The following is a 23776-nucleotide window of genomic DNA, read 5'->3' on the forward strand; positions in this document are numbered from 1 at the left end:
TCCTTGCTGTTGTCATTTAAGCCTCCACATCTTTAGCCTTGGCATGGCCAGACTAATCACTAACATGTACAGTATAGAGCTAATGATTTTTCTCTGGCAGATTTGTCTGCAGCTGGCTACCATAGGTTTACCAGTCATAGTTTTAGTTATCAGTTTTGTTATGTTGTGAGCAGCACGGCTGTCACCTTCTGTCCTGAGTTTTGGATGTGTTCCTGCATTCCAATAAACCACCGTGACCTCTGACCTGCTTCCAGACTGTTGGTCTAGATTTGGGTCCAGTTCCTCCACATTCGGACAAAGACAGGGGACAAATGAGGACGATAGGGCCATTGTTTAGACATTGAAGGGCTGTTGTGTGTCTGTGTTTTCAGTTTTTACCCTGAACACTGTTCTTTTCTTGTATTTTTTCCTTTGTTGTACATGGCGCTGTAATGATATTTGGTTATTTGATTATTTTTGGTTAAAAGTTAAAGCTCTATTTTTGTTCAATCAATAAAGATTAAAAAAGAATGTTAGACTGAAATATTCTTAATATCACACTGGTGCCTGCATTGACCCAAAACATCCAGCAGATGGCAACAACTCATGATTTTAAACTGTCACAAACTTGTGACTGCGACTGTAGCCATGATGTAGGCCTACACACGCACACGCACAGTTGTGAAATGGGACATTATGCATAGTAGAGTTTCTAGTTTTGGTACTTTTAAGTACATTTTCATACCTTTTTTATAATACTTTTGTACTTTTTTGTAAATTTAGAATTCCATACTTTTACTTGTAACAGAGTATTTTTTATGTTGCAGTATTGATACTTTTACTTTAAAAAATGCGAGTACTTTTTCCACCACTGCTGTGACGTCACATCCGTAAACAAAGACGTCCCACGTGAAGTAGAGCGGATCATACCACGTGAGACAAACAGAACGGGGGGACTGTCACATAGTTCAACACACCATCCCTAACCTACTACTGCATATTACATTATCGAACACATTTCTTCTTTTTTTTTCTTTTTCTTTTTTTTTTGTATGTTATTTTGCAATGTTGGCGTGATATTCGTGCTTGATTTCATTCAACAGAGCAGAGACCCCTAGTGGTCCATAATGGTTCATTCCATCTGCACTCACACACACACACACACACACACACACACACACACACACTCACTAATACACACATATACTACTCAGTGCCAGCTGGAGAAACAAGGACCTTTAAAAACAGGAACAACAACAACACTGAAGACATTAAGACAAAACCACCGACATACAAGACTCTTCACTTCAAACATCGAGTTGTTGGCGACGACAGAGTCTCCCGAGGAGACTGAATGAGGTATTAAGAACAATAATGTTTGATTTTATTTATCTTTTTTACTCTGTCTGTTTGTCTCTCACGTATCTCTCTCTCTGCTCTCTGTCGCTCTCTCTCTGTCTGTCTGTCTCTCTCTGCTCTCCCCCTCTGCCTGTCTGTCTGTCTGTCTGTCTGTTATCTGTCTGTCTGTCTCTCTCTGTCTGTCTCTCTCTGTCTCTCTCTGTCTGTGTCTGTGTCTGTCTCTCTCTGTCTGTCTCTCTCTGTCTGTCTGTCTGTCTGTCTGTCTGTCTGTCTCTCTCTCTCTCTCTCCCCCCTAAATGCTTAATTCCTTAAGTCAAAGCTCTGATAAATAACCTGCACAGATAACTACACACTGCAATAATCAATAATGTGCATGTTATACATGTTTATAATTGCATACATTAGCCTATAATATTTAACATAATAATGTGCATGTTATACATGTTTATAATTGCATACATTAGCCTATAATATGTGACATAATAATGTGCATCGTGTTGGAGTGATATCTCTCTCTCTCTCTCTCTCTCTCTCTCTCTCTTGTTTTGGTTCTCTCTGATCACGTGTGTGTGGATGTGTTATTTTGTATCCATCCATGTGCACACCAGTGTGCCAGATTTTCTGGGAAAAACAAGCAACCAGGTCCAAGAAAACAAGCCGAAAAACAAGGGGACTATATAGCCGTGGCCACTTGAGCACTTTAAACATGTATACACTAGTACATCTGCTATTTGAAAATAGCCGATCTACAAGCACACAACGCTTCGCGATGTGACACGTTCTGAGCTTGTAGATCAGCTATTTTCAAAAAAATCTTGAAATTAAATGTGGAATATTTGGAGTATTTTTTAAACATTCCAACAACACACATCTGGTAAGGGGCTCCCTGGCACAAAACATTTTCAGATGGGGTTGGCCGGGTTGGGGGACAAATACATAATAATTTGGGGGTCCATCGTCCATGACATGAAAATATGTGAGAACCACTGGTTTGAATAATAATAATATTAGTTTAGAAACGACCCCAAATAAGCAACTTCACTTAAGAAACAAGCCCCCCAAAAAAACACAACCACCAATATTTACAGGCAACTTTACAGAAAAAGAAGGCCAAAATCGCTTATAATAAGCACACATGGCAACACTGCAATGTAACCAAAGAGTGTCCTTCTAGGGATGAGTGACAGCGATTTCGACCAATGAGAGGAGTTGCCATGTAGACTGTGAGGCAGACTCAGCTGCCTTTGTTTACTTTATGGGGACTGCACTACTGCAGCTGCTTGACTGGCTGGCTGTGCCCAGAGGGGATTTATTTCTAGAACAAATTGTATTTCCTTGACCTTTTTCACAGCAGTCATTTTGACACAAAATAGTAGGTTATACACATATTATTCTGTTCCATTCAGGTTAGGGTGATGCTATTTTGTGCATGTCTGAAAAGGCTCTTTTTTTTTTTTTACCAGTGGTGGAAAAAGTACTCACATTTGTTACTTAAGTAAAAGTATCAATGCTGCAATGTAGAAATACTCTGTTACAAGTAAAAGTCTGGAATTCAAAATGTACTTGGGTAAAAGTAAGTATTGGTATCAAAATGTACTTAAAGTAGAAAGTACTCGTGCAGAATGTCCCATTTCACAAGTTTTAAAATGCATACATTTTATGAAAATCTTTTGAAAATAGCAGATCGTCAATTTTCAAATGGCCAAAATGTCTGTACGGCTGAAGTGGTTACTGTATGTTTTGTCATAATAATCAAAATCTGCAAAGTAACTAGTAACTAAAGTTATCAAATAATTGTAGTGGAGTAAAAGTACAATATTTTCCTCTGAGATGTAGTGGAGTAGAAGTAAAAGTATTGAAAATTGGAAATACTCTAGTAAAGTAAAAAATACCTCAATTGTACTTAAGTACAGTACTTCAGTACATGTTACTTTCCACCACTGTTAAACACATATTATTCTAGTTAAGGTTCTGTTCCATTCAGGTCAGGGTGCTGCTTTTTTGTGCATGTTGGCTCACTGAAAAGGCTCTACTGTAGCTACACTAATGGAAGTAGCATTGTACTGTCTGTGTTGACAGTGACACCACTGTCAGTATTGCTAATAAACAATGCAAAGAGGGTATTATTGTCAAGAAGAATATCTATTTATTAATTGCATGCGGTACAACAGCAACCAGGCTACCTTAACACATCCCCCCCACACACACACACACAATACAGAGCACTTAACAGAGTCGGCCATAATCCTTAATCTTGGCTAGTACTGTACATCACTTGAGATAATCTCTGAAAAGTGCCCCCCCCCTCCCTCTCTCTGCATGGGCCTGTCGTAGTGCATGGTGTCATTAATAGTTGTGGGTGACAGCAGAGGGCACGGAGCAGCTATCTTTAAACTAAGACGGGAGTCGGGGGGGGAGTCAATTTTTGGCTGCAGATAAGTGACGACAGGAGGCTGTGAACACCCAACTCTCCCAGTGCTGTGCAGGCCAGATAAGAGAAAGGCTCACGTCTTCTTTCTGGCATTGGAAAGAAATGAGGGATTTTTGTTTGCTTAGCCAGTGCTTTGGGTGTAAGCTGGTGTTTTACGTGTGGATGTCCGTAGCATTTACAGTGGCACAAATCTATAGTAGCCTACATGCATGCTGTTCAATCAATACACTGTTTTAGAAGTGCTCTTCTATAGACAAAAACACTCTAACTTGGGGATAATGTATTGATGTGTAACTCTGAGAGTGCACAAATGAAACCAAATGGACCGGGTCCATTTGGTTTCATTTGCACACGCTCAGAGTTACATTAACACTGAGGATTCAACTGTGTAGATTGATGTACACTATTCTCAATTCAGTTGATCAATTACTTTGAAGTCCAAAGCTAAACCAGTGTCCTCCTGTGTGATGTAATGTAACTCGGTGGCTCTCAACCTTTTCTGGATCAAGGGCCCACTTGAAAATGTTGAAAGCATTCGCGGCCCACCCCCCACCTGACCACACTGACACGGCAGCTGTGTTTTGCCAATTTTTTGGGGGCCCATCAGTGGGCCCACAGCCCGCAGGTTGAGAACCAGTGATGTAACTGGATCTCTAGAGACGGTTGATGGTTAATAAAGCAACTGTTGTCCCTGTTACCCTGGAGACCCATTTGATGCCAGTCAGACCAGAACACAGTGTCCTGCCTGTTGCTCGTATAAAACAGCCGCTTGTTTCCCCTTTTTTTTATTGAAATGATTCATTTCGCACAATGTTGTTTATCCCCATTGAAATAACAGTCAGTCATCTAAACTCAAGTACTTTACGTGTGTGTGTGTGTGTGTGTGTGTGTGTGATATTGACACTTTGGGGGTATTGGGTAACATTGTACAACGGTCTCTCCGTTGCCACGGACACCTGCTTGGACAACAATAGCACACATGCTACATTAAACACATTGATGTGTGTGAACAAGGTTTAACAAATGGCATCACTGTTTTTGATCTAAGGCTCACTTTTATTCGTGAACCCTTGTTTACAAATCATAAGCTTTTCTTTTATTGAGCGGGTGAAGGGTGGTTGTGTCACCTAGCAACGAAATTGATTACCGACTAAGTCTCTCTCTCTCTCTCTCTCTTTTGGACAGACACAGGCAAACTGACATACAGGTGAGGCTAATCTTATGTCTACTCTTTGAATGATGCATGTTTCAATTTTCACTTTTGTCCAGATGTTTTACTGAATAGCGCCAGGTTGACGCCTCTATTTGTTAAAGCTGCAATCCGTAACTTTTATAACCTACCCAGGATTTGAACCCTGGTCTCACCACATTTCTACTGCTCCTCCAAGAGGCAGCCCCTGCTTGGCCAGGAGAGATACTTCGCTTATGAGCTTTGGGCAATGCTACTTTACAGTCAACTACTTTATAAAAGACAAAGTGAAGTCAATTCTTGCCTTGTCTATAGCCTAAGCACCAACATGAATCATGAAGCTAACATACTTTACATATTGGCATTCACCATTTTATCTTCTCATCTGAATTTGTTCTTTGGAACGGTTAAAATATATATATGTGTTTTGGGGAAGGTATACGATCAAACCAGATCAAAATAAGTGCACCTCCAAACACCTTTTGAAAGCAGGTGCTGGAACCACAACAAACAATGCTCCCTGTAGCTCTCTGTAGTTCCTTAAATAGGTAGCCAAGCCATGTGGCCCTTAGGTCAGGAGCCTATCCCCTGTTTCTGTAGCGTAAGGCAGCTTGATGTACAAGTACACCCCCTGGACATGATGCTAGTATGTTGCAGGGACTTCATCCCAATCCAACAATCGATGCTGATTGCCAAGCAGGAACGCATTGGGTACCATTTATTTATAGTCTCTGGTATGACCCGGCCGGGGGATTGAACAACGACCTCCCAGATTCAGGGTAGAAACTCCATAAGTTCATTGAACTTGTACCTCCCTTAAAGGAGAATTTTGGACTAAAGCTTTTTTTTTTTTTTTTTTTTGTGAGATCTGACGTTCGTAGTGACAGAACACTGTTCCCAAAAAAAAAAAAAAACAGAAGTCTCGCTAGACGAGATTGAAATCTCGAGATTTCAATCTCGTCCAGCGAGTGGACGAGATTGCATAGTGTTCTGTCACTATGAACGTCAGATCTCACCAAAAAAAAAAAAAGCTATTAAAATATGTGATCTAAGGCCTATCCGCGCACCTTTTAAGCTGTGGCGGCTCAGGGGTGGAGTTATGAAAATGTTCTACTGTACCATTCATCCTAAGATATCATAACGTCATAGAAAAGGTAAGAAAACTTTAGTCCAAAATTCTCCTTTAAGGGATTTTTATTTAGGCATCCAACGAGAGAGTACTGTTTCGAACCAAAGGCCAAAGATCTTCTTCAGACTGAGGTATCGGTATACCTCAGTCTGAAGAAGAGCTTTGGCCTCAGATAGGTATTATGCTTAAACAGATGCTGACATTGGAGTAAAACAGACATGTTTTTTATTTATGATGATGGTAGGAAAGTTCCAAATTGTAATCAAACTCCCATGTGAGTATAACCCTAATGTATAACGTTCATGTGTTATGTTTCGGGCCACTCAGGAGAAGTTCCTTTCAAACTTTCTTCATGCCCGCTTCCCTACTGTGAGTTGTTTGGTAAGTGGAAGGCGTAACACCCAGCTTGTCGTTCCGCAGCTCTAGCCAAACATGCCTCGAAACGACGAGCGGCCCACGTCCACCTCCAGCGGCGAGGACCAAGGCAGTGACGTGGACTCTGTATCGGAACACTTGGACAGCCGGACGTCCACCAGCGACCAGGACAGCTCCCGTGAGAGCTTCACCAGCAGCGATGGCTGCTCCAGCAAACACAGCACAGCGAGCACACCCTCTTGTGAGTATACACGCTCACTTTAGATTTACTGTGTACTGTGTGTACAAATGTATTTTCAGTGGCGCTGCTCCATCACTTACTGTGAGCAACACACATACACACACACAAACAAACAAACAAACAAACAAACAAACAAACAAACCGCAGAAGTTTCACTACGCCTACCCCTCGCTGCTCTATTGTAGCCAGCATGAGATGAACAACTCACCAATACTGCTGCAGATGTGGAAAGAGAAGCCACTTCCACAGTGCATGGTTTTTATGTTTTATATGAAGTTAAGCAAAAATCTTGCTTTTTAATCCAGTCTTTCTTCTGTTCTCATTTTCCGTCAGCATCAAGACAGCTTCACTTGAAACTGGACTTCCTGTACATAGATACCAGTCAAACTTGAAGTTTATACATTATTATTAGTCAGTGCAGGTTTATTTTGAAGTCCATCAACAGCGTTGATGGATAGAAAGATGTTATTTAACTTATTTAGAAAGAGAAATGTTTGTTCACTCTTTATTGTGTATAGATACTGAATAGATATACATACAGTATATTTTAAATGTGGTCAATTTGTATGACCTTCCTTTGGACACACTTTTTTAAAAGCTTGACCCTCCCCTGTTTTCCTCCAGTGGCCCCCTCCCATACATATAGAAAGTTGTCTGTTAGATGATTAGGAAGTCAAATATGAATCAATATTGCTACTACTTCTAGCCTCAAATGTTTTCAGAAACATTCTTTAGTGTACTGTTCAGCTATTACATGACATTGTTTGTTTGTTGCTTGGCTGCCATGTTGGATACGGCAGAACACCAAGCACCGTTGATTGATATGATCCAGGTGTTCAGTCTATTTATCAGAACTACGTCCATAGCAACGCTCAGTGCCATCTATTAGAGAGTTACGCCAACTCCGTACACTTCTTCGGGCCAGGTCTTCTACATACACATACATTGGCGAATAGTGACAAATCCCTAAACCGGAAGTTCATGGAATGCATTGAAGTCGACGGCTCCTTGTCACTATTTCCAGCTACATGAACCACGTGACCGACGCTGTTTCTGACCCCTCATTGGCGCAACTCTCTAATAGAAGGCTCTGGCAACGCTCAGTGATTCATAGCAGCAGTCTGCTATCAAGAAACGGACCGCAGAATGCAGTGATTACTGATTGACTAATCAGAAGCATTCAACCAAGCCTTGCACTAATGAGTGTTATTTGTGATCACTGCTGCAGGGACTTTGAAATTAAAGTATACAGCCTTCGTGTTGACTTGATGTCTGGTTTGGTTTGGTTTGGGCTGGACAAATATAAAAATGATTAAACCAATTCTAAGGCATGAAAAGGTTTGGAAAAGCATCAAAATGTTCAATTCTTATAGAAGGATCTCAGAGCTTTACTGTAATAGTGAAGGTAATATGTTTATGGAGCTAATCAACCGACAATGGTCTGCTTCTACTTAGAGGTCCATATAAAACAACAGTGGGGGAAAAGATGTTCTCAATTGGTGGGTTGGCATGAAATAGAAGGTTGGAAAACAGATTCACAAAACATAAATTTGCTACAGTCATGCTAAAAAGAGAAGCACTAAGTGGGTGGGTTTCAATGGGTTTTAAGCTTGCCACTCTTCCTCAGGATGCTTTGTAAGAAACAGCGTCAGTGTTTTGTGCATTATATGGTTTCCTAACTAATGCTTCTACTTAGAAAAGCAGATGTTAAGCATAAATGTTGCTCTGAAAATAAGTTACTTTGTTGAATCACTTGCATTGCATTTCAAATTAGGATGTTTTTGAAACAGAGTTTTTGTTATTGAAGCCTAATATAGTAAAACAAATATAACAATGCAATATTCCAACACCATAGCATTCCATAATTGATCATCACTTCCTGAATCCTTGTTTACCCACAGCCAGCCCACCCAAACGTATAACCCTGGATGAAGTCATGGCTTCAGCCAAGGACCTGTCTAATCTCAGCTTGGCCCATGAGATCATCGTCAACCGCAGCTTTCGCCTCGAGACAAACGAACTACCTCAGAACAGGTACAGTATGCAGAACACAGACACACACAAAAACACCATAACTCCTTTACTTCCTCCATGTTCAGAACCCCCTGATTATTATTTTAAGATTCGTCACTGAACCTAAAGCATGGATTTCACTCACAGTAGGTGTGCACCAGTGTTGCATACCAAAGAATAATATGTGTTGTAAGCTTGTAGATTTGCCTGTTTTCAAGTTGCGACACTGGTGCACAATAAATATATCAAACCCTATTTTATGTCATAAAATGGATGAACTTATCACGAACTTCCATTTCAGTTTAGAGAAACTAGTTCGAGACGCAGTCCACAAGGCCTTCTGGGACATCCTGGAGTCTGAGTTGAACGATGACCCACCGCGGTATGAGTATGCCATCAAACAACTGGAAGACATCAAAGAGGTCAGCGAATCAAACTCATTGTGATAATTTCAAGCAAATTCAAGGGTCACATAATATGTATGTAAGTGTGTGTGTGTATGTAAGTGTGCATTCGAGTCAATTGTTTCTCGATATCCGCACCTGCCTGCATTGATATAACTTTATTAATCAGTGCCTCGAGAAACGGAAACATCAGCTTTTGCTGCAGTTTGCCAATGCTCTCCTGATCACAGCTCTTGTCATCTTTTTTCCTGATTTCATAGACCCTACTGTCATTCCTTAATCCGGGAGCCAATCGGATGCGCACCCAGATCATGGAGGCCCTGGATATGGATCTGATTCGCCAGCAGGCTGACAATGACGCCATGGACATTCAAGGTCTTGCTGCATACATTGTCACTACCATGGGCAAAATGTGTGCACCCGCCAGAGATGAGGAAATCAAGAACCTCCGGGAGATCACAGACACTGTGACAAAGTTCAAGTAAGACACCAGGGCCCTTGATGCACAAAATACTCTGCATTTCTACCTATAGGTTGACAGGTTAAAGGGCGATGAAACCAGTTTGGCTTCCTCCCAGGAAGGATTTGTTATCGATAGTAACTTATTTTGTGAAGCCAAGTCTTGGACTTTCTCACGTTGCGTGTTCTAAGATAATAGTCTTACAATTGCAAAACAATCAAAAACATATACCAGATTGAAAGGTTTTGAAAAGTGGAAACCTTATATAAAGGTGTGCATGAATTGGGCTGTTTTTTTGCATATACTGTAACTGGTGAAACGATGCAACAAGTCAATTATCCACATGCATCCCTAGCATAGCGAACCCTATCTACAAGTTCACAACGTGTCGCAATGCAGCACGTTATGAGGTCATAGATCAGCTATTTTCGGCAAAGAGGTTTGGTGTAGAGAGAAATACTAGAATAGAGCCCTGGGGGACCCCTTTAAACTAAGTCAAATGTATTGGTGGTTAAAACAGCCTTTCTTCATCCTAGGGAGATCTTCCGTGTGCTGGACTTGATGAAGTTGGACATGGTCAACCTCTCTGTGGAGATCATGAGACCTGAGCTACAGAAGCAGGCTGTGGAATATGAGAGAGCCCAGTTCCAGAGCATCGTAGACAAGATACCCGGTGAGTCCACACGAATGTCATACATTGTCATACATTGTCAATGTCATACATTCGTTTTACACGGTAAAATAAAATCCAGGTCCATTTGGTTATCCATTTGTAACTCTTGGAGTAACTCTTGTAACTTTGGAGTTACAAATGGATAAATTCACACAAAGGATGTTTTACTGTGTTCTAGCCTATGGGTCTTCAATAGGGGGTCCTCAGAGTTACTACAGCCACATCTTTGTGTGATAGGAACTTTTTTAAATATTTTTTTTACATTAAACACTTGAACCCTAGCATCACCTACTGTATACTGGGGGGAACAATTGCCAAAAATTGCAGATCTACGAGCTTGTAGATCGGCTATTTTTGGCGTAGAGGGAAAAAGAGCAGGACGCTGAGTGAACCAAAATGAGTGCTCCCCAAAACATCTGGCTTGAAAACTGGCTTGGGAATTTCTTACATGCAATTGGGCCACATACGGCTACGACAAAGTACCATTGACTGGTTGTGTTGGCGATACATTCTCTCAGGTGCCTTGGATCACACAACCTCCTGGATCAGATCCTCAGTGGAGGAACTGGTGGAGACCATGAACCCCACCAACCAGACCAATGGCCAGGGGAAAGGTCAGAAGGCCCTGCCTGGTCCCTCCCTGGTCATTGGCACTGCCTTCCTCCATGTCTTGACCTGGGACTACAGCAACCCACTGCCCGAGGTCTGTATGGGTAAATCTTTACACTCTAGGTTTTGTGTATGACAAACAAAAAACATAATTAATTACATTACTGTAATGCACATGCAAATCAGTCCAGTGGGTCGCGGACTGATTTTTTTTTTTGGGGCTCGCGACTCGCAAGTAAATACCACTTTATTTTTTGTTTCCTACATTTATTTATTTATTATTATTTCAAAAGATTTTCAAAAAATACTTTTAAGTTGTGAAACTAGCAGATCTACAAGCTCACAACACGTTGCAGCCCGACGTGTTGTGAGCTCGCAGGTTGTCTATTTTCACTAGTTTGGGGAGACAAATGTAGCTTTTGGGTCTCGAACTCAAACGTTTGGGAACTGTACACATGTGAATGTAGAACCGGGTAAGTACATCTATGACCTTTTTATTTATACAAGTAAGATGCGCGAACGCTGGAAGCGAACGCAGCTCGAAAATATTGTGTATTTACGGACTTGTAATCTGTGTTATTTCACTGTGTGTGTGTGTGTGTGTGTGTGTGTGTGTGTGTGTGTGTGTGTGTGTGTGTGTGTGTGTGTGTGTGTGTGTGTGTGTGTGTGTGTGTGTGTGTGTGTGTGTGTGTGTGTGTGTGTGTGTGTGTGTGTGTGTGTGTGTGTGTGTGTGTGTGTGTGTGTGTGTGTGTGTGTGTGTGTGTGTGTGTGTGTGGCAGGCTGTGTCTAAATTCCTGCACTCTGGCGCCCTCTACTAGGCAGTAAATGCACACAGAGACGCAGACACACACACACAACCCGAGCACGGTTACATAGTAAGCTCCACTTGGTCGGAGGCGCGGCGCTTCCGCGTTCGCAATAATAATACATACATAGTTTTATTTGTGCGAAAAAAGTATCTCTGTTGTCTGCGGGGATATTTGTGCTCCGACGTCCCATGGGAGTTGAGCTGTTTTGCTTGAAGGGGGCTGGGGTACTTCTGGGCAGAGGAGTTTGTTTAGTGCCTATGCTCAATACCGTTTACCACTATTTACAGATTCTGAATTCACAGAATCAGAGTCAGAATATTCACCTGATTTCGAGCATATAGATCTACAACCTCACAACGTGTTGTGAGCTTGTAGTTTGGCTATTTCGCCGAATGTTCGCACCAGAATAGGGACGCTTGGATTGAAGTGGTTAATCGTATCGTCTCTCTTGTTTGAACGTCTCCAGACGCTGATGACAGATGAGACACGCCTGCGGGAGGTTCAGTGGCAGCTTCAGCAGCTTCAGGCCGTGAACCAGGTGTTGCTTATCGTCTACAGTGCCATCGGGGGGCCAATCCAAGGTCTGTCCTCTTTGGCCGACCGCCTCAAGAGGATGACCAGCGTGCTCCTGGACGGGATGCACAGACCGTTAGTCTACCATTTATATACACTTTATTACACAAACTAGTTGTACACATGAAACGGTTAAGTTACTCCCCCCCCACCACACACACACACACGCGCACGCACACATGAATACGGGTTCACTTTCTGTAACTACATACAAATTAAACACGAGAGCTCACATACAACAACCTGGACACCGGTAATTCAGTGAAGAATTTCAATCCAGACCTCTCATCTCCTCTCCACTGTCTGTATAGGGACTTTAACCTGGAGGAGGCACTAGAGGGCGCCAGTACCCAGATCTGCTGTGAGCTAAATAAGTCTCTGACAGAGAGGCAGTATCCCTCACTGACCCCGGCCCTGCAGGCCTCCCTAAGTGGTCAGATCTGCAGCCTCACCCAGAAGGACAACCCCATCCGTACCCTCGTTGGTAAGACTCTCACCTGCTTTGGGGGCTTAGTTTGCGCTGCATGAAATCAACTGAAATGTAAACAAAGCACTCTGTGCCCTATCTTGCGTGGCACCTTATCCCTTATTCCTAATCTTATAAGGCTTATTTTTTTTATTTTTCTATAGTGAAAATAGACCTGTTGTGAGCTTGTAGATCAGCTTTTTTCACTATTTGTTGTACAGCAAAGTATTGCCTGCTGTATTATATAAGGCTGAAGTGGTTAAAGTTATGTGCAGTGCAGTTATGTCTCAATCTCAGGTGCATTAAACCTCATCTAGAGAATGGGAACATCGACGTGAATAAAGATGTCAGATGTCAGTTAATGTGTTTATCTGTCATATAGAGTGTTATAGTTTGTAATCCTGATACCCAGAAATAAGTGAGTCATGGGGTTCCCTCGCCGGATTTCCAATATCTTTTTTTGATTTATGCAGAATCAATATAAACAACAAAAAAGAAATACAAATATTCATACGATATGAAGATACGATGGAAATAAAGTTAATTTACAGGTAAAACATCAGGTACGAATCCGATAAACCTTTAAATGTAGGTATGATATCTTTAGCAGCAGTGGGAAATGTACAAGAAGCAGAAGGCATACATACATCAAATTAACTTGTCTGTTTCACTTGTCTATGTACATTGTGCAAGTAACAGTTTGAACAGCTGAAAATAAGGCATGTTTTTAACTGAATACAATATGTGAACCTCCTAAGACTATGTTTGCTACAGAGCTTATTTGCTTAATTTATCCAAAACCCGATGCAAAATGTCATTGGACCACACCAATGTCTAAAAAAAAACATTGTCTCAAGATGAACAGGTTTGTTTTTCCATTTCCCTCTCCAGAGGAGCGCGTACAGCAGTACTTCATGGGTCTTATCGCTGCACCCAACCCCAAGGATAAACTTCAACAGGTGCCTGCCGGTCTGACCGCCATCCAGCCCGAGCTGGCATCTCTAGCGGCGAAGTTCATCGGCCTGGTCAACTACAACAAGCGCGTCTATGGACCGTTCTACTCTGGCATTCTCAGGAAAGTAATGTTCGGTGACATGTCACCGACGCCAACCGCTGCTCAGGACCCCACGCAGAGTCACGTCGTCTCCAATTAAAACCCAACATCCTGTCTGTATGTTCTTTTAGACAAGGCTGAAAATAGGAAGGCTCTTAAATAGCTTGGCAGTCAAACTGCTTCCCTTCATGCTCTAGGTGTAACGTGGTAGTTTTCACAGCTCCTTTTATCAAGAGCAGTGGGTAAACTTCAACATAGGCAGCACACCAGACAAAGCATATAGCATTTAAGAGTAAGATTTGATGTATCCTGGCCCCTCCGTGGTAGCTGCTTTGTAACACCTAGATACAATATGATTGGTTTATACTTCTTATACGACTGGTTCCATGCGTCAAGGGCAAAGTTTTGAAAGTCTCTAAAATGACGCAAAAAGTATGGGTCATATGACAAACGGCGCCATTCCACTGCATACTGGCTCGACTCGACTCACTTTTGGTACGGCGTACTTTGTGCTCCACTGTAGATGGGGAAGTGTAGCTGGTCAGGATGGCGACATCCAGAAAAGAATAATAACTTGTACAGTTCAACTAAAACATTCTTGGTGATAAATTTGCCATGCAATTGTTCAGTATTGATTAATTTAGCATTTACAACAGCTAGTTTAAATGTCTGTTAACCAGTATTTGGGAATAAAAAAACTTGAGCTGAGCTGGTAGCATGCAGTTGAAAAGTGCCAAAAGTACCGTATAACCTTGTATATATCCTTTAATGAGATTGGCCGTTAAATACAGCTTTTCAACCATTTAAACCCTCTAGACTTGGTATAACTGGACCTGAGCTGGCTCTGTACTTGGACCCGCTTTTTTCCCCATCTACACCAAATCTCTTTGCCAAAAATAGCCGATCTACTTCATATGCGTTGGTGAGCTTGTAGATCGGCTATTTTTGGCTTATTTCCCCCGCAGAATGTGGATGCTGGGGTTCAAGTGGTTATAGCTGAACCCCATCTCACTATCACATTGTAAAGGGGATAGACGCCCTCGTTTCTCTGCTGATACAATAAGTCACTTTGACCCATTGCTTACTTACCAGCGTTGGATTGTCCTTTTTAGAGAATCTTCATTGACCTGCATTGTGAATTTGTGTTTTCCTTGAACTTTGCTTATGAGGATCACAAGAAACAAAGGATTTAACACTGGCCATGTCATAATTGGCGAAGATAGCAGATCTACAAGCTCACGAATGTGAAAAGGATGCTTTGGTGTCAAGTTCTGCCCATATAACAATCTGTAGTCAAATCATGGAGTGGAGGGGGACTTTAAAGGACCATGCCGGTAGTAAGACAGGTCATCATCACAGTACTGTGCATCGTGACTTGTTGCATCGTTTCACCAGTTACAGTATATGCAAAAAAACAGCCCAATTCATGCACACCTTTATATAAGGTTTCCACTTTTCAAAACCTTTCAATCTGGTATATGTTTTTTTTTTTGTCTAGCCGCATGATGATGTTTAGTGTGCGAACACTAACTCAGTTAGGTCTATTTAGGCTTTCAAATCGCTTGAGAGGTACAGTAGTTGCAACGATATCTAGTATGTGTCCTACTACCTGTAAGGTTTGATAATGGTATGGTCCTTTACATAATTCTACTGTTAAAGAGAACCTTTATACATATTTCTTAAGATTTATGAGGCAGATACAAAAACTTTATTTATATAGACATTACATTTTAACCAGTGTTGTGTAGAAACATCTAAAATGCTTTATGCTGGTCGCAATAACGTATCACTGTTACATATTATTAAAGGGAGTATATTTGCTATTAGCCTGTGCAATAAAGTGCCACCCATGTCCAGGGTTCGAGTTGTAAAAGAGAAAAACGGGGGGATATTTTCTTTACCACTTAAGCCCTTTATATTTCTTTATATGACAAATGCCGAAAATGGCACATCTACGAGCTCACAACATGTCACATTGCAGCACGTTGTGAGCTTGTAGATCTGCTTCTAAAAATGCTATTTTCGCTATTTCTTTCAATTAAACATTTAACACATTTTTACCCTTTTTTTTTTTTAATCCCCCCCCCCAAATTGAACCCTGCCCATGTCCATGGAGATGTTGGGAGTCTGTCATGCAATATCATGTCTTGTGCTCATGGGTCTCCATTTGACCATTTTGATGACCAGAGAACTGTAGGCTACATATTTAAAGTTGATTTGATTCAGTTTATTAGGTTAAATCAACTGATTTGACAGGAAAAATGGAAATGAACATAGAAAGCCGGCTCAATTTTAAATGTATTTTGAATATGGCATGCCCCAATAACAATAATGAAATGAAATTATAACCTAGAGCCATGTAACAGTAGCGCGGCATGTACATGTTATATCTCAGATATGTGTGAGCGTGTTTGACAATCGGTGTGAGATGGAGATGGAGTTTCAACCCATACACACACACATGACATATTTAACGTTAAATCAATTTGATCAAACCACACAAAACCTGTTATTTACAAATCCAACATGCTCGTGCGGAAACTGTACATGATTTCTGTGATTTTCAAGACGCCACTGTATTAGGCTAAATTAGTTTTTGTGCAAGTGTTGCTGAACGTCAGCACTCTAAAGTATGGCAATGTCAGGGGCTGAAGACTGACTTAAGATCGCTTGAACGGAGATGAATGTACGCACCCACTAAGACTCATGATTTGGGGGTGTTGATTTATGTTGTTAAGTTGATGTATATTTTGATGTTGATGTAACGTGGACTTGTGCCGGCACTTTTGCATGCGTGCGATGGACTAATAGCGGTACATCCCATAAGCCAGAGGGACAGTAGCGTTGGCTAGTTCGTTTTATAGATCCCATAAGCCTCGTGGTATCCCATAGTTAGGAGGGTCGATTTCTCTCCGATTTAATAATTCACAAAAAAGAGAGCGTTGTCGTTGACCGATTTGAAAAATGTTCAGGAATTAAGGTCCTTGGCCTGCTGGCAGCTTGCAATACAGATATGATGCTGATAAACCAAGTAGTTTGTGAGATTAGTTGCGGACATGCAACACAGACACACAAGGGCGAATGCAAGATCTCTGCCTGGCGGAGTTTAAAAACGAAACAAAAAATCAACTAAGTATTGTGTGCATGGTTAGCTTTGTGTTTGCTTTTCCATGGTTTTAGTTGTGGGTGTGTGTTTTTATTTTATTTTTATGTTGTATACTTATGTACTTATCAGTGGCTAGCTGTATTGATTCAGTTATACCATTAATGTTAGTTTCATTTTCTGTTACCATTTGAGGTATTTGAGTTGACCCTACATTACTATATACAGCCGTTTATTCTTCTACATTCTTCACTGTTCCATACCTAAAGAGGAAAGAAAGGTGCTAAACCGATATAAATGTTGTGTCCAAAATGTCTCATAATGGACCTAAAAATGAAAAGCATTACCGGTAACTATTATTTGCTTAAAATTTACTTGAAGAAATGAGTAATAGTTGTCTGCATTTTCATGTCACAGTTAATAAATAATTACATTATATGAAGCGTGTTTCTCTTTCTCAGGTGTACAAAATCTCTATATATTTGTTGATGAATGATTTGCATTTTAAAAGGCGAGAAAGAAAAGCAGTACTCACGTCACCTCAGAGTGAAAATAGAATATTTGTTGCATAGAAAATTACTTTGGGTTATTCATTTCCCATATGGGAACTGATACATTATAGAGGTATTTCCATATGGGAACTAAATATATTAGTTCCCAAATTGCAGGCCCGGCTTAATGCATGGGCTTTAGGGGCCGCAGCCCAGGGCACCAATAAGCTCTGGGGGGGCACCAACGCTCACAGTGACCCTCACCCTGCTGGTGAAGCAAAAGACATTATGCAGTACGGTTAATAGTTAAGTAGTTAGTTAGTAAAAAGTACATCTGAATCATAATCCATTCCTAACTATCAATAAATTAGCTGGGGACCCCCTGGAACCGCCTCAAGGACTCTTGAGGGGCCCTTGAGGACCGCACTTTGTGAACCGCTTTGCTTGGTGAAACATTCTACCTGCCAAATAAATAGTTTTCTCTCCTTTTTTTTAACTAGACAAAAACAAATCTTTAAAAAAAGAGTACACATTTACACCTGGTCTCTCCTAGCTGTAAAAGTGTTAAAATTATTAATAAACGGGAATCATTCTGATTATAACTCACTTATAATAAAAAAAACAGTAGTGAGACACAGGTAACCCTACCAAGAGCTTTTCTTGCATTTAAATATAAATTTATTGTTAATTCATAAAGCATTTTCAAGGTCTGTTCACCGTACAAGCAGGCTAACGCTGTTAGTGTTTTACACATTCCAAAATATAAATAAAACCATTCAGTTCAGAAACCAAACCTTTGTCCAGTTCAGTGCTATAGAAGAGAGAGAGTTCTGTCACGCTTTGATTTCGCCGCAAAGGGTGCGTTCGGAAATACAGCACTGAGCGCACTGGCCCATACAAACAAATAGGCGAGTGCGCTCTGGTGCTAAATGTCTGAACGCACCCAAAGCAGGCTGCTATGGGCTGTAGTTCCAAACATTGGAACTTCCTCATTGATAGACAGAGCATTTCCGCATTCCATTCTTACAATGGGAGTCTATGCTAGTGACGTAACTCTCTCTTCAACGGGCTGGTCCAGTTCAGAAAGATGTTTATTTATTATGTTTCAGTCGTCATGCCTGTGCAGGGTCCCGGCCAGGCGGTCCCAGTGTGTGAAGTAAGGGGCGTAGTTGGACCTGAACTTCAGGTGGTGCAGCTGGTGGTGCCGCGCTCCGCCGTAGAGGCCCCAGGGCACCAGGCGATGCGTGGCCCAGGGCAGGTCGTAGCCACAGTGGTCCTCCACTGACAGCGCGATGTTCAGCGCGGAGAAGGCCAACTCCGTCAGCGGGTGGAGGCCCAGGAGGAAGGGGTTGACGGCTGAGAAGAGGCCCAGGGACAGGGTCTCCCAGGCCCCAGTATACTCTGTTGTAAGGGCCGAGGTGGCCGTGTGCTTGTGGTGCATCTGCCAGGGAGAAGAATGAGACAGGTATTTAATGACGGAGAAAAACTGTGGTACCGTACGGACACCCTCTGATTATATTTGTATCACAATGAAAACTAGAGACTAAAAGACTACAAACTTTAGCTTTTTCATGTAAGGGTGCAAAAGTTAAGTAATCAATTTAATACATTTTTTTAAAATCCAGCATTTAATTAAATAATAGATTAATAATCAATCTATCAGTATAAAACAATGCTTAAGTGATTCATCCTTTCATTGATATATATATACTAATTTTAAAAACTAAGCATTTAAAAATGCTTCTTGATTGTTCGTTTAATCGAAAAAGCAATCGATAGAATAATCACTGAGAAAAATATTCCATAGTTAATTAGTAATAAGTGTGTGTCATTATACATAGACATGATTGAATCCTGTGCACCAACCTTGTGGAAGGTGTGGTAGAGCCATGGCACCTTGTGGTGCAGCATATGCCAGATGAAGTACTGGAGGTCAAAGAGCAGCAGGCAGGCCAGCATGCCTCCCAGTAGGCCGAGCAGACTGGGAGCACTGGACCCACTTTGATTGATTGATTGATTGATTGATTGATTGATTGATTGACCCACGTTGGGCCAGCATGGGTCTGCAGTACCAGTGGAGAACGGTCACTGGGAAGATGAACACCACGTGGTTGTACAGGGACAGAGCCAGGCAGCTCCTACAGGGTGACACAAGGTAAGACCATGTAAGTAGGGCTGTGACCATTATGACATTTTACTTGACGATCAATTGTCGGTCAAATAATTGCGATTAACAACTTAGTTGTGTTTCTGTGGTTGAACATTGGAACATTATGAATACAAATACAATTTCTGTTTGGCTTTTAGGCTTCATAATAACGTACATCATTTAATAACTTCATACAAAAAAAAACATGAATACTGGACTATTTCTGAAAATGTTTGAAAATCTATGAACATTTTTCAACATGGAAATTATGGCGATTATCTTAAAAAAAATCGATTAGATGGTTGTGTAATAATTGTGACAGGCTTTTACTTTTGGTACTTTAAGTAAATTTAGATGCCAATACTTTTGTACTTTTACTTAAGTACATTTTAAATTCCAGACTTTTAGCTAATTTTTTTAGCTAGTAACAGAGTATTTATGCATTGCAGTAGTGATACTTTTACTTACTTACTTACTTAGTACTATAAATAAATAAATGCAATGTAAAAGTGTCTAACTGAATTTGCAAAATATTCCAAATGTTTCACTTCTTTCTTTTTTTTCAAGATGAAACAAAATAAAAAGTTTTAGATAATCCTATTTTCAAATAGTATATAAGTATAAGTAGGGGTTAAAGTGGTTAAACTAATTTTCCTGGGGAATCCCCTGGAAGACCTCTCAAGGACCCCTAGGGATCCTCGGACCAGTGTATAGATTGTTATTTCAATACTGTATTGTTCAGACAGATGCTAGGTTCTTGGTTTACCTGTGACCCTGTAGAGGCATCATACTGTCTCTCTGCATTTGATGTATGTGATTACCTTGCTTATTGCAAGTCTCTCTGGATAAGAGCATGATGCTAAATGTCTACATTATAAATAGAAAAAGAAGAACAAATGTATTTTTTTTGTTTTGTTTTTTACCTCATGGTGTCCCAGGTGACAGTGTTCTTGGGCTGGATCTTGTAGCTCCGGATGAGGGCCACCCTGGAGGAGAGCAGGTCCAGAATGATGAACGGCAGGCAGAAGAGGAGGTAGACGCTCAGCGAGAACAACACGGGGAAGAAGGGAGACGCCAGGATGCTGCTGTGTCCCGAGACAAAGTCCCACAATGGCTGGAGAAACATGGTATGGCCCTGAAAAAAGTCCCGTAACTGTCTGGAGAAACGTGGTCAAAAGTATTTGATTCAGTCCACTATACCAATGCAAAGCTGGCCAGAATATACCCTGAGAGGTCCGATGCTTGTAATAGGTGTAAACAATCGCCAGCAGATTACATGCACACGTTTTGGTCCTGCCCTAAATTGTCAACATTTTGGTCAGAGGTGTCAACACCACCCTTGGGGTGGTGTTGGGTGAACCAATTGATCCGGATCCCCTCACAGCCCTTCTTGGAACCACAGTAACGCCTATTGTGCGCAAATCAGCACGCCGAGTTATTGCTTTCACGACCCTACTCGCTAGGAGGCTTATTCTCCTTAAATGGATACACCCCTCTCCTCCTACACACAGATGGATTCATGAAATTCTATACTGTCTCAAACTTGAGAGGATCAGGTTCTCCCTAAGCGGCTCTTTGGAGATGTTTCACAAAATTTGGCAACCTTTTCTGGACCACATTGACACCCTTACTATGGTGGAAGAACTCACAAATTAGTGTCTCTCTTGAAGTCGAGACTACATTGATTCTCCCTCAATGACTTCTTAATATGTATATATATATATTTCTGGACCTCATTGACTTCCCTACTATGAAAAATAACTCATAAATTAATGTTCTGTGCAGAGAAACAACCTCCCCCCCCCCCCCCCCCATTTTTCCCCCTCCTGTTCCCTGGTATGAATGAGTGTTTTGTCTGTTGTTTATACTGTCTGTTTACTTTATTATTATTTTTCTATGTCTTACGTTTAAAAATTACATTGATTACCGTATCCATTTTACTGTTTGTTTTGTTGTGCTGTGTATTGTTTAATTGTTGTTTTGTTTTGTTTTTGTTTTGTTTTGTCAAAAAAAATCAGACCTCTTTGTTTTCATTTCATTATCATGATGCCCTTGTTTATTGTCTGGAAAAAAATAATAAAGAGATTTGTAAAAAAAAAAAAAGTATTTGATTCACTTGGCTTTCTGGACTGCGTTTAATACTTGTCCTTTTTTATGTACACTCACGGTGATACACTGCTTTTTTTAGAAGGCTGTTACACAATATAAGAAGCTGTGACTAGATTCAGATATCACACCAAAATAAAGATTTTTTTTTTTTTTTTTTTTAATTTACCCAGGGTAGTAGCTGAGCACAAGTGCTCATTTTCAGCAACGCCCTGCACATAGAAACACACAGACAGACAGAATGCAAGGATGCAATCATTGTTGAACTATTAGAACATTTGAACTTTTGTCACACAGCTGTGACTCAGTAAACATATACGGTAGTACATCTGAATCATAATAATTCATTAATGTGCAATAGGGTTCACACACAAATGACCCTGGTTCATGTCCAACAGTAGTACCTTCTAGACCAGAGGTCTTCAACAGGGGGTCTGGGACCCCTATGGGATATTTTCGGCATTTGCCGAAAAATAGCCGATCTTCAAGCTCACAACGTGCCAATTTTCGGCAAGATATTTGGTGTAGAGGGAAAATGGAGCAGACCAAGTACAGAGCCAAAGATCAAGATCCTTAGAAGGACAATATCGGTCACCAGAAGCAGGGACGGGTGTTTTTAATGAGTTATTACTTATTATAATAAACTTAAGTTAATACATTAATTAATTAATTAGAAAATTAAGACATTTAAAAAAAATTGCAGGTCTTGTTAGTCTTCAGTCGTGTATTGAAGCTTGTACGGTTCTTAATGCCACATTTCTGGCTTTCTTGCTGATCCCAATGCATATAACATCACATCTATGTCCTCTGCTGTATGTTGAGCATCAAGTGGAAGGCTTCCTGGGTACTTCATAGTTTCAGAATCACTTCCTCACTCATGAGGCAGTTTGGGGACATCCAGATCTACAATTACCAAGAATCATGGAGGATAAAGCTGATGTCCAGTCACTTTTTCCAAATGTCCAAGACCAAGCTGACTCAGCTTATAAAATTGGTTAAGATGCTTATGAAGACTTCAAGCAAGCGAGGATGGAGTCAGAAAGTTCAGTCACAAAGTTGACCACACATGACCAGCCCAGGCACAGAAGGCCTTTTTCAAATGATGGAGACCAAGCTGGATCAGTCCTTTCCATCCGGACTATGAAGAGTGTGTTAGTAAATGTGTCCACCGGCATTGCTGCACTTCCAAATGAAGACTAACCTGACTCTGTCAAATGGAAGAAGCTTGCGACACACATTTTGTTTCACAGCCTAATGCAAATGAGATTTCCGGAGGGAGGGGGGTTTACCAGGCTAGATGAAGACCTCATTGAAGCTAATAAAATAGGTAAAGATGCTAATGGAGATTTCAAGCAAGAGAAGATGGAGTCAGACAGTCGAGACACAACGTTTCATGAGGAAGGAAGCTAAAACTTTCTTAAACTTCCTTTCCACCTATTAGTGGCCCGTATGCACACATGCATAGTTTACGTTTGACACAGTAATGGTCTTATTTTTTATTTTAGCGTTATTAAAAAGGTCTTAAAAGTCCTTACATTGTTGGAAAAAGAACATAATGGTTGTGCATCCCATCCCCATCATCGCCCTAAGACTACTTTACTTTGGCTTACTGAATGACATAGCCAGTAAATGTGATTCCGTTAAATTTGATATATTTAATATATTTTAGCAAAATTGTTGTGGAATCATTACAATTTCAGCATAATAGTTATTGCAAGGAAATGTTCATAATTCATTCTTGTTCTGTGAGTGTGTTGAGACCGGTTGAGACACATCCGCTTTGAGCTGCTGGCTCGTCTCTGCCCCAACAGCACAACACAGTTAAGGCTGAGAATGGGACTGCACAGCAGTGGTTCTCAAAATGGGGTCCCCGGGACCCCCAGGGGTCCATGAGGGAGTATTATAGCTGAATCAATTTTACCACTTGAACTCTATTTTATGCTTCAGCTATTCAAAAATAGCCGATTTCTGACTAATCCTTCCCAGCAAGCACAATGACGTCATGATGACGTTATGATGACGCCCGGTCTTCACCCCGGTGACGTTCAGGACTAGGCCAGATCACAGCCCATATGGGGATGATCTTTACGTCATTTACAGGACGTCATCACCGGGACATCATATGGACATTTGGACAGCAATTTTGGGTGATGAGAAATGTGT

The 23776-nt window shown here is 41.0% G+C and overlaps 2 protein-coding genes across 2 annotated transcripts; one reads left to right on the top strand and one right to left on the bottom strand.

The window, feature by feature from the left end:
• Positions 1–1200: 1200 nt before the first annotated feature.
• On the top strand, positions 1201–17305 carry tcp11l2 (t-complex 11, testis-specific-like 2). Its single transcript, XM_080421373.1, has 11 exons — positions 1201–1338; positions 4955–4976; positions 6508–6703; positions 8605–8737; positions 9018–9138; positions 9381–9601; positions 10117–10253; positions 10772–10956; positions 12138–12319; positions 12556–12728; positions 13602–17305. The coding sequence occupies exons 3-11, from the start codon at positions 6520–6522 to the stop codon at positions 13862–13864; spliced, it is 1599 nt and encodes a 532-aa protein (XP_080277499.1). The 5' UTR covers positions 1201–1338; positions 4955–4976; positions 6508–6519; the 3' UTR covers positions 13865–17305.
• Positions 17306–18463: 1158 nt separating this feature from the next.
• ch25h (cholesterol 25-hydroxylase) lies at positions 18464–20633 on the bottom strand (the record flags this gene model as incomplete). Its single annotated transcript, XM_080421399.1, has 4 exons — positions 18464–18799; positions 19225–19348; positions 19401–19496; positions 20431–20633. 4 exons carry the CDS (start codon positions 20631–20633, stop codon positions 18464–18466), a joined length of 759 nt encoding a protein of 252 aa, XP_080277525.1.
• Positions 20634–23776: the final 3143 nt, after the last annotated feature.

This window comes from Gymnoscopelus braueri (assembly GCF_963280865.1).
Source record: "Gymnoscopelus braueri genome assembly, chromosome: 23".
Taxonomy (NCBI): domain Eukaryota; kingdom Metazoa; phylum Chordata; class Actinopteri; order Myctophiformes; family Myctophidae; genus Gymnoscopelus; species Gymnoscopelus braueri.